This window comes from Schistocerca nitens, chromosome 5, assembly GCF_023898315.1.
Source record: "Schistocerca nitens isolate TAMUIC-IGC-003100 chromosome 5, iqSchNite1.1, whole genome shotgun sequence".
In the NCBI taxonomy this organism is placed as follows: Eukaryota; Metazoa; Arthropoda; class Insecta; order Orthoptera; family Acrididae; genus Schistocerca; species Schistocerca nitens.
This window is the reverse complement of record NC_064618.1, coordinates 229,530,722-229,548,196: the sequence shown is the minus strand read 5'-3', so window position 1 is coordinate 229,548,196 and position 17,475 is coordinate 229,530,722. Positions and strand designations below refer to the sequence as shown.

Genomic DNA, 17,475 nt, shown 5'->3' with positions numbered 1-17,475 from the left:
TCAGTGTCCTCATACACTTTCTCTAGCTCTACATCTTCATCTGGCAACATCGTCATGTATACGTGAACTATCATTGTCAGTGTTGGTTTACTGTAGGTTCTGATAAGATTAAACATATCAATGAACTGTTCACAGTAGCACACTCTCTGCCCCACCTTCCTATTTATTATGAATCCTACTCCTGTTGTATCATTTTCCGCTGCTGTTGATATTAGCCTATACTCGTCTGACCAGAAATCCTTATCTTCTTTCCACTTCACTGACCCCTACTACATATAGATTGAACCTTTGCATTTATACTCATCTGACCAGAAATCCTTTTCTTTCCACTTCATTTCACTGCCCCCTACTACATATAGATTGAACCTTTGCATTTAACTTTTCACATTTTCTAGCTTCCCTACCACATTAAAGCTTCTGATATTCCACGTCCCAATTTGTAGGATTATCCTTTTGCTGTTTCTTCAATCTTTTTCTCCCCTCCCAGAGATCCGAATGGGGGAATATTCCAGAATCTTTTTCCAATAGAGAGATCATCATGACACTTTTTCAGTTACAGGCTGCATGTCTTTTGGATACATGGTCTCTCTCTTTAACGCAGTGGTTTCCATTGCCTTCTGCACCCTGATGCCGTCAGGGGTAGTTGTCCACCCCAAGGACAAGAGTGTACCCTAAACCTGCGTATGCTCTTCTGCCCTTTTTGACAAGGCCATTAGCAGAATGAGGGTGGCTTCTTATGCCACAAATTGGCTGCCAATGCTGATTAATAATCAAAATCTAAGCAGTGGCAGATTTCAAACCCAGGACCGAGGATGTTTCAATTACCAAAGACACTACCTCTAGACCATGGGTGCAATCTTCTGCGCGTTTATGTCATCTATTTTAGAAGGCCTTCTGGCCAAAAGATTGTGTATTTAATAGTCTATTTGTTGTGCCTGTCTGCAACTCAACATCTCCGCTATACAGCGAGACGAACTATTTTTTTTTTTCATATTATTGTCATTATTCCATCCCAGATTTTCCATCGTTTCATTACGTCTATTCTCTGCATCACAGCAGTTCACAGCATGTGCATTTGACATACCAAAAGAAATAAACACAAAATGGTTAAGTTGTACTGCATACATCCAATAGCTATTTGAAGATACGTACTTCATTTTTAATGTTTTCATTATATGTTTAACAGAATAAGATTATGGCAGTAGTTTTAACTAGTTATTGATGAAATTACAATTGCAATAACTGCAGACACTTAAGCAGATTTTAAGGTCTTCAACCGACCTAATTTTATAATTGTGCGATGTTCAAAGGAGGATTAAAACTGTAGAGGGAGATAAAAGCTTGGAACAATAAGCACATTCAAAAAGACGTAGGGTGCAGTAATTATGAGGAAATGGAAAGACTTGCCCAAGAGAGACTTCTGTCATGGAGGGCTGAATCTGGCATGTCTATGGACTGATGACTACAAAAAAAAGTTACATGCAATGTCTCCTTCAAATATATCTTTAAGTTTTAACAATGAACCTCTTGTGATTCACAAATCTCCCTTTTCTGCGTCCGAAAATTAAGTTTCACAGCACCTCCATGACTCAAGCTTACTGAACACACATGTGGTGAAACACAATGAAGTATTGAATCCTATTGGCTATATTGTGGATGAAAACATTGTTTCACTTTTGGTTCATTGGCTTCTTGCTGTCTATTATGGAGGTCATGAAACTTGTCCTCGAATTACAAGCTGCAAAAGACAACTGATTATATTTCAATCAGTGGCACGAATACACATTTGTTACAGGATCATGATGACTTTCTAAAAACAAAGGCCCAACAGAATGTCCAGTAATATTTTAAATGCAAGTAAATATTGACAGTGTATCTTTGCACTTGTCAAGAACTGGAATCAAAATGAGATTTTCACTCTGCAGCGGAGTGTGCGCTGATATGAAACTTCCTGGCAGATTAAAACTGTGTGCCCGACTGAGACTCTAACTCGGGACCTTTGCCTTTCGCGGGCAAGTACTCTACCATCTGAGCTACCGAGATACTGGCAGAAGTAAAGCTGTGAGGACCGGCCATGAGTCATGCTGCGGTAGCTCAGATGGTAGAGTACTTGCCCGCGAAAGGCAAAGGTCCCGAGTTAGAGTATCAGTCGGGCACACAGTTTTAATCTGCCAGGAAGTTTCAAGAACTGGAATGATTTCTGAAACATTCAGAGATTAATCTCTAGCCGCTGTTGCAAATGTAAACATCTGGTTTTACAGCTAATAATTTTGGACTGGTTTGTTCCTTCCTTTACCATAAAACTGGAAGAATGTCACAATGTGTAGGTGGGTTGGGAAAATTAGTAGTAGTAGTAGTAGTAGTAGTAGTAGTAGGAGGAGGAGGAGGAGGAGGAGGTTTTTCCTTTAGGTTGGTGCAGCCTTTCACACTAGTCTATCGTGTGCAAGCCTCTTTACACAATTACTGCAACCTACATCCATTTGAAATGTTACTGTATTCATGACTAGCTCTCCCTGTACAAGTTTCACCCCAAAAACTTCTCTCCATCAGACTATTGCTTAATGCTTCAGAATGTGTCCCTTCTTTTAACCAAATTATGCCATAGATTCTTTTCTCCCTATTCAATTCAGTAACTGATCAGTTATTGTATCTACCCACCTAATTTTCTACATTCTTCTGCGACATAACAATTCAAAAGCTTTTCTTCTCTTGTTACTGCCCAAGTTTCATGTTGTACAAGACTAACTCCAGACAAATATCTTCATAATGGACTTCCTAACAATTTCATATGTAATGTTAACAAATTTCTCTTTTCTGAAATGCTTTTCTTTCTATTTCCAGTCTGCATTTTATATCCTCTCTGCGTTGGCTATCATCAAGTATTTTGCAGTCCAAATAGCACACACACTTTGTTACCATTAGTGTCTCATTTCCCAATCTAATTCTCTCAGCATAGTTAGATTTAACTATTGTTTTAGTTTTGTGATCTCTTTCCAAGACACTATCATTCTGTTCTGCTGCTCTTCCAAGTCCTTTGAGGTTTCCTGATATTGTAATTGTCAGCAAAGTTTTTATTTCTTCTCCCTGGACTTTAATTCCTCTTCCAACTTCTTCCTCAATTTTCTTTACTGCTTCCTTAGCGTACAGGCTGAGTAACAATGGGGACAGGCTACCGCACTGTCTCACTCCCTTCTCAACCAATGTTTCCCTTGCATGTCCTTCGACTCAACTGCAGTCTGGTTTCTGTACAAACTATTAACCCCCCTCCATTCCAATCAAATGTTTCCTAATGCTTCAAGACAACCATCTCTGGCTTCTTCCATTTATCCAGGGCCTACCACCTTAATTACCTATTCTTTTGCAATTTCTTCAGTTTTAATCTACAGGCCATAACCAATAAATTATGACCAGAGTTCACATCTGCCCATGGAAATCTCTTATGCAGTTTCAAAATTGTCTTATCAGTCTAAATGCTTCCACTGTCTACAGATCTTTTTTCACATATACATTCTTCCGAGACTATTCCTTATACATTGACTGCCCCATGCAGAGTGATGGATGTTTCACCATCAGCTCGGCAGACACATGTAGTCAGGTATGAGTGAGGCTCCGCTGTGGCCAGTGGCAGTCTAGTTAAATCAAGGCTCAGCAATGACTAAATTATGCCCTTTGTAAAATTCTACCAGGTGGCTCCCTCTTTCATACCTTCCCTGAGTCCATGTTCCACCATTACTATTCTTACTACTGAATTCCAGTCCCCATCACAAATTCCCGCCACCCTTAACTATCTGCATTTATGTCGATAGATAAAGAATCTACTCACCACTTGGTGAGATTAAAGAAAGTGCAAGTCTTCTGAGCCAATGGCTCCTCATGGCAAAACAGTTGGAGAATGGGAGGAGGAGGAGGAGGAGGAGGAGGAGGAGGAGGAGGAGCTGGTGAGGTTTAGCAGATTGAGTGTGTCCCCAAGTCACCTAGAACCCAGGATCAGGCAAGACTTACTAGACAGGATGAGAAGTAAAGACACTACTCAGCCCGCCGAGTAAATCATCCCCCCCCCCAACCAGGTTTCTGGGCTCGGAAAGCTTGCATCTTTTCTTTGACCTTCGTATGTTTTCTCCCGTTGCAGCTTGGTAAGTAGGTCTTTTTAATCTATACATTTACATTATATTTTCAAAACTTCATTATGTTTGTGGATAGTTTACTTACTACTTCATACATTCTTTTGCTCTCTTAATGATCTGCTGAGCTAGCTGATAAATCAACTTTTGCTACTGTAGTGGGTATTGGCTTCTTGTCTACGATTACAATGTGTTCACTGTGCTGGTCACAGAAACTTACTCTAACCTAATTGAGGGATCTAACATTCCACTGTCGGACACAAAGAATGGCAGCATCTCCCCCCCAACACACACACACACACACACACACACACACACACACACACACACACACACACACACACACAGAGAGAGAGAGAGAGAGAGAGAGAGAGAGAGAGAGAGAGAGAGATATGAAGACATTGTCCATAACTATCCCCACCACAAGTTACAAATTAGGAACTATTTACCTCTGCAATATTTTACTTTAAGACCATGTCATCATTGTTAAGCCATGCAACAGTGCTGCGTGCCCTCAGGACACGTAATGGCTGTGAGTTTCCCTTTCCCTTGCTTTCATCCGTTTGCAACACTAGCACAGCAATTTTAGCAGACCACATCAAACATCCACACTGTTGCCTCTGTCTCTACTAAATGGGCTGCTGCACCTCTTCAGGAATCACAGGTGAGTGATCTCTCCACAGATACCCCTCTATTGTAGTTGCACCTGTAGTACAGCTATCTATATCAGCAGTCCACCTCAACTAGGCCAGTGGTTCATGGATAGGGGGGGAAGGTTAGTAGATACAGCTTCCTGCTCTCAAAGTTGAAGCACGGTGTGCTGCTTGCTGAATTAGGATGATAGACATGTTACTTGTTTGATTCATACAGGTAAAGCAACTGGCATAATGACCAATTCAGATGTTACACAGACTGCATGTGTAGTGAGGTACCACTTTTTGTGATGTCAAGTTCTTGTATAATAATGAATATTACTGTAGTTTTGCCATCTCTCCCTTGAAAGCTCTGAAATATATCTGTGTCAGTTATCAACTTATTATGATCACTATGGTTATACTCTCACAAGCAACAGAAACACAGGGTCAGAAGAATTTCTGTTCACTTTTATAATAACTTGTCCTACAAAATCGAACAGTAATTTCACCTTATGTAGTCTGCAAGTTATGTCTCCTATTATGGGTGTCAAATAAGATCAGCAGACTTTGGTAATTTCATATATTATGCAGGGGCTTCACTTCTGTTGGTTGGTAACAGCTTGCCTAATTAGAAAGCAATGTGGAGCATTGAAGTATGTGCAAAATTAATGAAAGCAGAAGAATGCTACACTACAGTATGTGATTGTAGTTGTTCAGCCACCAGTTACATCAAATGGTAGCATGCCACAATTGAGAGCCGACGAAAGTTTCAATATGATCAACCGACTAGAATGGTGAGTTAGTTGAGAAAGGTGCATGTGGCACCAACACTCTTCATTCAGTGCTAATGCAGTTTCATTATATCATTTCAACACAAAAACAGATTCACACTGGTATTTCTTGAAATAATGGCTTTATGCATTACAGAACTGGTACCATACTATAACCTATCATAAATTACATTGCAGCCAATATAACACAGTAGAAACAGACTTCCTGAAAACTTTCATTCATAACACTAATCGCTGTCTTATGCTAGGTTTCTTAAAACAGTCTCTGTAGCCTGCTGTATAGTAATTACAGTGCTTAACTCTCCATGCAACTGTAGTGCAACATCTAGCTATGATTTAAGGAATTTGACATGCTATGATCTGGCTCTGGGATGCAGGTTAGTGTTTTTTTATAATTTTGATAAAATCATTTCAGCATAGTTTTTTTTTACAAAAAGGAACTAATGTACTTGAATTTGTAAACAAATCAAAAATTTATTTCGTAAAACATCACATTTTCAAAACTGTTTCATACAGAATTGTTGCCTTCATTATTATCTGCATAATTATCAGAATTACAGGTAATAAAGGAAACCTTTAAAAATATGGCAATAGATATCAAAGATATGTGCTTTATTAAGTCGGCTTCTCTTCTCAACTGTGCTTAAAACCTTATTTACCTGCAATAACATCAATTACTTTCTCCCACATCACTTGTCAAAACCAGGTTTCCATTTTTATAAAGAGAAGCAACAGAGATTACTTCTTATGATTATAATGTGTTACAAATTCAGATTCACAAATGAATATAAAATTTTGTAATGCAAAAATTACAGATACTGTGTGATAACTGTCACTTTGATCAAATATGTTTATCTTAATGACCACCTTGGAATGTACCTTTGCAATGAATTCTACAAAACTATCTCATTTTCCTTCATTCATTCATGACCTTTTCTCTTAAGATATAATTCAGATACACTGCTTTGTTACAAGAATCCTATCTGCATCTCCATGTTTTTCCATTACCAGTAAGTTATCTTTAAAAATCTGTTTCAGGTAGCAGATCAATCAACTAAAACATTGAAAATATTCTCTCACTGTAGGAGTTGGGAAAAAAATGTGGTCCCTCTGCTATTCTTCTCAATCTTAACAATGTAGGCAAGTTTATCTAAGGAAAACGGATGCACAAAATCAACAACATTTGTTACATTGAAATTAAAGCAAGAATTTTGAAGCGACAAAATGTATCAATTAAGTCTATGCATATGCAGAAATAAAGATACCTGCCAAATTTTTATATCACAGTGAATATTTTTGCTCTTTGTAACTACCAAAATTGTATTACATAATTTTAAAGAATTTCTCTGTTAATGGTGCATGCTGTGCATGATATAACATAGATCTATGAATAGTTCTACTTTTGGTCTGGCATCCAATAACATATGTTCAGAACACCACTAGTTTTTGCATAATACATTTAAAATTACTTTTACAAACTTACGGAAACCAACTGCAAACAATTTTCAGTTTACAAAAATGAAACAACAGTTCCAACTACTAGATGTTTTATTGACATAACCAGTTTCAATTAAGGACATTCATGCATTGCATACAGAAAGATTACTGTAACATTCAACTCTGACTACAGCAGCCACATACTAATCTTGCATGCAGGCAGAATATTTCCTCTACAGATGATTAATCATTAATTGAAACCAGTCATGTCAAAACATCTTGGAGGTGCGACTTCTTTATAGGAAATTTCGATAGTTGCAAGACATTGTCATCTTATGGTAATCATTTTCAAACTATTACTAAATAATAGTTTTCTGGAATACACCACTGACAATATAACAATGACAAACTAAAATAAATTGTTCCATACTGCACATTAAGTCTGCCACAATCATATTACATCAGCTTTTTGTTGTACAAAATGGCTTTAAAACTCAGAATGATCAACTTCAATAAACTGAGAGCAACGATGAATCTTAGAAAGCTACAATAACTCATGACTGCATATTATTTTAATGTAGTGGCTTAAAATGCAGATTGACACAGAATGTTTCATCGGTTTAAAGAAGGAAAAACAAATCCTTTACAAATTACATCATCATCATCACTAATTCTTACTTTGTGGGAGGATAGGGACATGTTCCTTTAGCCAAGGCATCACTAAACAATATTTTCTAAAACACTTTTCTGAACGTTTCAACAACCTAAATTTTAACATTTATCAGTAAAAGTCATCGATAGTACTGACAGTACAAAAAGTGGTACCAATTACTTGACAAATTTAATGACAAGAGCTCTTGGTCTTATCCCATAAATAACATCAAGTTGACAATTCTAATTAATGTCAAGACAAACAAATAAAATCACTGATTCTTTTCCCAATTAGTATGTCTAACACTCCCATAAAAAAAAACCAAATATCTAACTCTTGTAGTTAGAAACACTGTAATTTTTAAATTATTATGTGTGTGCCTGAAGGTAATCAGTAGATTAATAAAATTGATTTGCATAACGAGTACATATAGATGTTTTACCCTTCTCCCCAACATCAGCCTACTGAACAAAATATTGACAGGGTAATTTAACTGAAACGCAAGCACATGCACCTTCCTCCTCCCCCAACAAAAAAAGAAAACACACACACACTTGTTTATTGGGAAACAGCTATTTCAACAAATTTTTATGCCCAATTTAAAGCATGCATTTACTAGTCCTTACATGAAACCAATACTTTTTGAAGCCAGAATTCCTACTAAGGCAACAGTAGTTTATACAAATTAAGTTTCTAATCATATTCTGTAATTGTTTCCATAAATAAATATAGGTATTTTCTAGCTACTTTGGGTTTCTATCATTCAGTGCTTGTCAGTCTGCAAAGATGCAACAAGCTACTACTATAAATTCCTACACCTATTTCCATGTAATTCCCTTATGAAACAGGACTCTGTTCATTATTTTGGGTCTCTCATCTACTGTTGCTGTTGTGATACAATGATCCCATTCACAACATTGCAAATCCACACATTCTCACATGTGAATGTTTACCAGCACTTCCAATATGCATGTCTGACAAATTGTATTTTCTTCCAGCATTCATCCCTGCTGCAACAAGTATGCATGCTTTTAACTGTTAAGAAATTTCTTCTTTCCCATTAATCTGACAAGACATTTCAAAAACTGAAAAGTGAATTCATGTTTACAGGAGTTATTTTAAAGTGTTCAATAGACTGTATTTTTTGAAGAGTAGACAATGAACCAGAACATGCAGTGTTTTTGCCACTACAAATGAGACTAGTTGTGTAATAATGTAAATTCTGTCCTCAGTAATGAAGTTGCAATGATTAAGGTCCAATAGATACCTACCTGAAAAAAATACCAGTAACACTGAAAGTGAAAGTCAATTATTCTGCAGCATCTGGGTCTTACTTGCCTTTACATAATGCAAATTATTCTTCAATGACTTAAATCTAAGGATTTTCTTAATCCCACAAAAAGAGTGCTACTTAAAACACCCATCCCTCTTATTCTGACTATATATGAGTGGCAATAGCCTACTGAAAAATGAGGTTCAGTACTGTGAAATGTTAAATTTTAACATAATATTAGCCTACAAGCAACTGATCACAGTCAATGAGAATTAAGTATTTTCACCATAAAATGTTTAACTAAATTATCCCGCAACAGTTACAAATTAGCAAAAATATGTGAAGGCAAAAATTGCTTCTCTCTTTATAAAGCTTTTTCTTTAAGCAAATATAGCACAAATAATACTTTTATTTTTCAACTAATTAAAAACCAGGGCAATAATTGGCAAACAAAGCAGCACAGGAAGTGCTTACAGTAACACACACACACACACACACACACACACACACACACACACACACACACACACACACACACACAGAGAGAGAGAGAGAGAGAGAGAGAGAGAGAGAGAGAGAGAGAGAGAGATCAAAATTTTGGGTTGCTGGTGGTCCAGCAGTGACTCCAAAGAGGAAAGGGAGAATAAATACACAAACAATGACGAGTGCAGTTAAAGAGTAACTTTTTTGTAAGTAAAATATACTCACTTTAATATCTTGCAATTAAGCTTAAGAACCAAGACAACATTTTCATAAATTATAAACAAATCAATTCTAATTTTCAGAAATAAATGTATAAAATAGTAAACAAGCAATGATTTCCTATATCTAAGGCAATCATATGTCATGGCTAACACCATCCCCATTACTCGGCCACCGGAACATAAGCAAATGACAGCAAAAATGAGTATTTTCCTGCCACCACTGCTTTAACATAATTATATAACTATATGAACAAATCATGAGTACTGTATAAAAAAATCCTTGCTGTTAAAACATCTCTGTACAGTTTTGATCATCATCCCTGGTGGAAGTAGGGAATAAAAAAACAAACTTGCTTAGCAAGTCTTACTTCAATCCACAGAACTGTACACAATTCTTCGAGTACAATTCAAACGTGTGACCGAATTACCTTATAAAAATGGCATAAATCCTTTCTCAAAATAAATATACAGCCACAATTTGGTCAGAGCAGTTACAAAATCACTTTATGCATTGTGTACTTCCCACAGAAGAATTTTTCACAACATACAGTGAAATAACTGTCTGCTGAAACATTAGTCTGAGGCCAAATGGAAACAGCACTGGACAGCTGTCAGAGTAAGGAACATCTAGACAACCAACTGGTTGGCTTCCTCATGGGTTCGGATGCCTTGAGCTGATGACCTCCCTTTGGTGGGTTGCTGGCCTCCTATAAAGTAAACATTATCTGTAAATACTGAACACACTTATCCTTCAGTTACACAATGCTCTGGAACCTTCACATAAACAACATTGATTAGTACAAAACATGTTACATGGCCATGCTAATTAGCAACAAACCAATGAGGTAACAATTTGGATTAAACTACGGTGCAATTTCAAACCAAACTTGTACCACAAAGTGTCTATGGTAGCAATAAAAACATTAAGTAAAATATTTGTAGAACATAGAACCCTATTTTCATTTTCAAACAATCAAAAGATATGGATGACTTTCTTTTCTAGAATCCAGCATTTATACTATCTTCTGTGCTTAACAGTATCAGGTAACTCAATTATGAAAAATTTATCAAATTAGTTTTATCAAACAATTTTAAAATATTTTTGCAAGTACAGCATATGAGGCTACATACAGTAACATATGAAGTGTTACATTACACTAATCACTGCTTTCCAAAATAAAACTTAGAACACAGCAATTTAAAAAATAAATAAAATAAACTCTTACAAAGCCATTATAAGATGAAATGCTTCTTAGACAGTAAGTTTCAAGGAAAAAAATGTTAAACAGTAAACCGAAGATAGTTGAACTATGTGAGAACCTTTACATTGTAAAATTTAGAACCTGAAGTTAAAATAACTTCAAAGTTTAAAACTGCTTTAACACACAGGCATTATTTTTAATTGTCATCCTATAACTGTAGTTTAAGAGGATGCAGAAAATCTATAGAAAATAATGAAATTAAGTAATTACACTCATATGGATCTACCCACTAAAACTACAGGTATTACACATTAGTAACTTCTAAAAGAAAACCTGCATGGTAGAATCTGATAAACAACTAAATAAGTTGTGGCATGAAGAATGGCAGTTATAATAAGGAACACTAAGCAAAATGCCCTAACTAACTGAAGATTAAAACTGAACTGAAGGCACCATAATACATTTGTATACTAAAAATATTACATAGTTAGAAAAAAAAAAAGAATACTATTTAAATTTTATGAGCACCAATAGAGAAAGAATACCCAAATACTTGGAGGCTATTCCATCTCTAACTGGTCCATGTAAATCCGTAGAACCAGAAGAGACACTTCAAGAAGTCTTAATTGATTTAGCCAGTATCTTATAATCTGCCCAACATATCTACTACTTGCAGTGAAAGAGGTTTTCACAAAACAACTACAGAGAAAGGGCCAATGAAAGGAGAGAGAAAAACATAAATGGAGGAAAATTATGAAATAATGTAAAGGAATTCCGTCAGTAACAGTTCATATGATAAAGATATCATGAATTATTCGAACTCTATTATATGACATTAGAAGTTTTTAACTTTGTTATCAACAATTTTCCTGTTTCCAGGTAGAAATAGAACAATTCTGGCTGCCAACATGTTTTGTTAATTGCACAGGAAACTAATGTGAATTATATCTGATCTTCATGAAGATAACTATAATTTTGACCATTCTGCTTTAGTATGTCACCCAGAAAGTGACTGATGTGTGTCTTGATAACATTGGGGTTGCTGCCATGTGTATATGCAATGTCAAAGTGGGTATGTTTTGGAAAAGGAACAGTTCACTTTTCTATTCAAGGTGTGTAAGGGCAGTGATGGATTCATAAAAATGACGCCAGCAGTAAACACTTCAAGTTTAGCATTGACAGCAAAGTATAACTTTTTACATTCTGGAAATTTACAGTACTCGGTCTTAATGTGCAAGATTCCAATTTGTTCTCTACCTCTGTTTAACGAAGTCAGATTTCCACTATACTTCAATGTAGGGGGAGGGGAAAAAAAACACACACACACAAGAATATGTTGTTTGCTTTCACGAATCCTCTCTTCATTTCACTCAATCTGTTGTTCACATTACTACTCTCAGATTCTTCACTTTCATGGAATTTAACCTACATGAAAAATAAGGTAGTATTATTTATGTTGAAGCAAGGCTGTCAATCAGATTACAATAAATGCTTGAATATGATATGAAAGCAATTATCAAGCAAGCACAAAGCAGAAAGGTGAATTCCTTTAACTGCAAATGAAAGTATTATTTTTAGAATATTTGCCATTTTATTGAAAGATTTCTTAAGCCAGGTAAGGGCAAGGACACTCAGGCTTCCAATAAGAACACCATTCAGCTTTAACATCCACACTGATACATGATTGAAAGCTTCCTCAGTGTATTCCTATGATAAAATATGCTTAGCTAATCAGCCACACAGTGGCAGGAAGATGACACGATCACCACTCAACTGATCTCCCTCTAAGATTTTATCACACACAATCACACACACACACACACACACACACACACACACACACACACACACACACAATCACACACAATCACAATATATGAAATGTGTGCGCGCGCGTATACCTGTCCTTTTTTTCCCCCCTAATGTAAGTCTTTCCACTCCCGGGATTGGAAGGACTCCTTACCCTCTCCCTTAAAACCCACATCCTTTCGTCTTTCCCTCCCCTTCCCTCTTTCCCGATGAAGCAACCGTTGGTTGCGAAAGCTTGAATTTTGTGTTTGTTTGTGTGTCTATCGACCTGCCAGCACTTTCGTTTGGTAAGTCACATCTTTGTTTTTAGATATATGATTATATGTTAAGCTCCATTTCAATTTCTTTCACACTGTGATAATGTAATAGAGTACTTATATAACCTCAAAATGGACCTACTTTATTCTCTTACTTTGTTCAATTGAGACATTAGAAGTTTCCTTAAACTCCTTATTTAGGGGAAATATTTCAGCCCCTACAGATTCACTAAATAGGGTTTTAGTATGTAGAACTTTGTAGTAGGCAGAATAATCACCAATGTGACCTGGCTCTAGCTCACATTACATCATTAGACAACAGTAACAAATATATAAAGTCCATGAACAAATTAAAATCCTTGTCGGTACTTGAAAAATTAAGGAGGAAATATTTGCTTATACACAAAATTTGATACAAAGTTCATCACAGAAGCTTCTGTACAGTGTTAAATGCTGACAATACAAGAACAGTGAATTGGGTATGGCATCCAGAAATCACTGCAAAATGTTAGGGAAATGTTTCGAAAGCATTGCACGAATATTAATCATCATGCAGCAGAAAAGAAACCAGTATTACCTTCTGCCATCACCAGTTGCATAATAGAAGAAATGGAAAGAAAAATAAGTATTAGTTTCCCCGAACAATTCGAAATGTTTTTTTCTATAATGCATAATTACAAAAATCTTACAGTTTTTACATTAATGCTAGACAATTTGAACAAATCCACACATTTCTTTTGTGATAATTTTCAGAATCATTAGATAAATGTTGTGTAACTATGTCAAACATGTTTAGCACTAAGACAGTCTGTGGAATTGCATTAGTTATTTTACACACTACGCAGTACATTTCACTATCTCATCACGTATGCAGCCAAAACAAATTCACTGTTGGGCTTTTTCAAAATGAGAGTACCCTGTGCATAAACATATTGTGATAATTTATGTATGTGAAAAATATGTTCTACAACTTTACTACTGCTTACTGTTGAAAGTGTGAAACAGTGGCCATAGCTGACACCTTACAATTTCACCCAACAATACATCATCATGTCCTATGATCTAGTTATTTGACTTTTTATAATGAAAATAAAAAATGGAGATCTTCATGAACTTCTGAAGTGTAATATACTACACATTAAGGATTTCAGTAAATATATATAAAAAATAAATTACACGGAGAGTGTGTCTGGCCAGCACTTGCCTTCAGGGTGCAGAATCTGAATTGCTGCAGATACACCCACATTAACGAGTACAAAAAACTTCTCTCTCTTTTGGAACTGTTAGTTCTTTGCTCAGGGAGGAAAGAAGGATCACTGGGGAATGTTGGAAAGAACACAAAGTTCACTCAGAACCCAGAATCAGGAGCACCCCTTTTAAGGACAACAGGTGGCAGATTAAAGGGTAGGCTTCTCCTACAAGTCAGCTCTAAACTATATTACACTTCATAAATGAGGAACTTTTGCATACTATTCATCAAAACACTTTAAAACTAGGATCCTTTTCCCCCTACCACCAACCAAAACACTTCCCCCCCAAGAACCACATTCTCTTAGCCAAATGTCAGGACTTCCCTACACTACCAGCCTACTTCCCACCCAAACCCAACCACAACCAGAGCCACTCAATTCTGTCACCTCATCAATCGTATTAAACTTCTCAACCAGGTTCTTCTGTAAGTTTCAGACATCCAGTCTTTCCTAAGGTCTGACATTCAGGTCCAAATACAATTAAACTGTATCTGTCACACACATCACCTCATACAGGTCTCCCCTCTACCTCTATCTGTTAATCCTAATTATAAACGGGTCTGTCACCTCTGATCTCAGAAAACATCTCCCTCTTAAACCATCCCTAAATTTGCTATCTTTCCTCTCAAAGAAAGACACCAACATCTGCATCAACAGTACCATGAATTGTCTTGTGGCTTATTATTCAGTCTCCTTTTAATTCAGATACAATGTTTGAAGACAACAGTTGTCTGGGGACACAGTGTGTTCAGTCTACAATCTCGGTTTGATGTAACTCTGCACTGATATACCCTGTACCAATAGCGCCATCTCCACGTAACTACTGCAAACTACATCTGTTTGAACCAGCTGATTCTATTTGAATCTGTCCCTTCTTTTAGTCAAACTGTACCATAAATGTTTCTCATCAATTTGATTCAGTACTGCTTTTTATACAATCCCTCCACCTAATCACCATTCTTCTGTAGCACCTTATTTTGAAAGCCTCTATTCACTTCTTGTCTGAACCATATCATCCACATTTCACTTCTCCGTCAGGCAAATACCTTCAGAAAGAGATTCCTAGATGAATTTACATTACATTTTAAAATCTCTTTTCTAGAAAAAAGTTTCTCACTATTTCCAATTTGCATTTTATACCCAAGCTAATTTAGGTATGAGTTATTTTGCTGCCAAAATACTAAAACTCCTTTACTACTTTTTGTGTGTGCCCTCAGCACTGCCTTATTTAATTCAGCTACATACTATTACAAGTGTTATTACTGTGTTTATGTTCATCAAATACTGCCTTTCCAAGACATAACCCATTCCATTCAACTGCTCTTCCAAGTCTTGTTATCTTGAACAGAATTACAATCTTAAAAATTTAATTTTTCCTCCCTGAACTTCAATTCCCTTCCCAAATTTCTCCTTTTTTCCTGTGGTTCTTATTCAAGTTACAATGGAATCAGGTAGGGTTGTAGCTTATCCTGATATATTGAATCTGTAACTACAGCCTCACTTTTGACTCCTCAACTGCATCCTGGTTTCTGTACGAGTTGTAGATTACATTTCGTCCCTTTTATTTTGCTTGCTACTTCATAAATTCATAAAATGTATTCCAGTTAACATTATTAAAAGCTATAAATGTAGCTTTGTTTTTAAATCTATCTTCAAATTAAAGTCGTAGGCTCAGTATTGCACAACGTGTTCACTTCTCCAGAACCCAAACTTCCCCAAGGTCGGCTTCGGTCAGTTTTTCTATTCCTCTGAAAATAGCTGGTGGTATTTTACAACCAAGACTTACCTTCTTTGGAAGTATTACATCCTCCTTTAATGTCCAAGGCTATTTTACCCAATTCATATTCCTTGCATATTAGGTGAAAAAGATTTGTCATTGTATTTTCTATAGAGTCTAAATTCTGAGGGAAGGTCATCTATTCTGAGAGCCTTGTTTCAACTTGGAGAAAGTTCACATAGCAGTGATAGAATCACAGCCCGATCTACTCTTCATTTACCACTTCTTACCTTTCCATAATTTTGCACTCTAGTAGCTTCCTCTGTATAATCATTCTACATATTCATTTTCCCTTTCACACCTTTCTTTTTGTTGCTTAGTACTGGCTTGTCATCTGAGCTCTTAATATTTGTACAGGTACCTCTGTTTCTTCCTAAGGTGTTTAATTTTCCCATACTTTAGCATGCTTTTACAGGTTTTTCAACACCCTTCCAACCTCTTCCTCCACTGCCCCTGCCAAATTCTTTGCAAACTTTTTTTCTCCACATCTAAACTTCAAAAGGAAAAAGATAAATAATTTGCAGTGGTGAGCATAAACTGACAAGATATTCGAGTGCTGTGGAAGTTATGTAGAAAGTGGCCTGTTTCACCTCATTCTACAATAAAAGAAAGGAGATGCTACTTATACAGACAGAAGCCTATTCAGTTTTATGACAATGAGTTGGTTTACCTCGTCCAGGCAAATCACCTGCAACCTCCATCAAAGAAATGTTTGTTTTTACGATTCCATATTTTATTTTTAAAACATTTGTCCAAATTACTTTGTGTAGATATTCTCATATGTTGGAGGCTACTAAATATGCAATGCAGTTCAACTCTTCACAAGTGGGCTGCCAGGAGCAAATGCAGGCTCTCTCCGTTTCTGCACTTTGGTATCAGTGTGTATAGTTAAGTTATATCTTTACTTCCGAAAAACATTCAGTGTAGGGTGTGCTCCAACTATCTGCATAAAATATTATCTTCCCATTTCACACATGAGAAAACACAGTGAGGTCCTGCATGAAATACTTTAAATAATTAGATGGTGATAAGGTTGTATATCTCTGGTGACACTCTATGGGACCTTTAAGGAGAGAAGTAGATACAAACTAACTATACTTCCGGAAGGAGTTTACACTGTGCTACGATTTATCTGTTTCCTTGTCAATATGAACGTATTAAGTAACGTCCCATTGACGTATTTTGCGTGTACAACTCATTGACTGACAACACAACATATGGCAAATGCTCGCAACCAATGTTCAATGGGTGTTACAGTGTGGGGAAGGGACTCTAAGTGAATGCATTAGGTATTATGTTGAGTACCGAGTTGAAGGACAAGGTCTATAACTGGGCTCGGCTCCTGTTCTGGGCATATGTCACCAAGGACAATTACCATATTCAAATTAATTCTGAAAATTTTGAGAAGTAGTTTGCGGATACAGAGCTTTTTACTGTTCCAATTAACTCTGCGACAGTTATGGATAATCCACTATACCACAGCAAACAGATCCACAAGCCACCTTCAATAGTCACCTAAATTTACCAATGTAGTCAAAAAGCAAAAATCAGTTTAGAGCATATCATG

General features: G+C 36.4%; 1 protein-coding gene across 1 annotated transcript in view; it reads right to left on the bottom strand.

The window, feature by feature from the left end:
- Nucleotides 1–9,575: 9,575 nt before the first annotated feature.
- LOC126260826 (ras-related protein Rab-8A) overlaps nt 9,576–17,475 on the bottom strand; it is a 75,438-nt gene continuing 67,538 nt past the window's right edge. Inside the window, exon 5 of the mRNA XM_049958213.1 lies at nt 9,576–10,320. Within this exon, the coding sequence (XP_049814170.1) occupies nt 10,225–10,320 (96 nt within the window). The 3' untranslated portion in view covers nt 9,576–10,224. The remainder of the gene's footprint in view (nt 10,321–17,475) is intronic.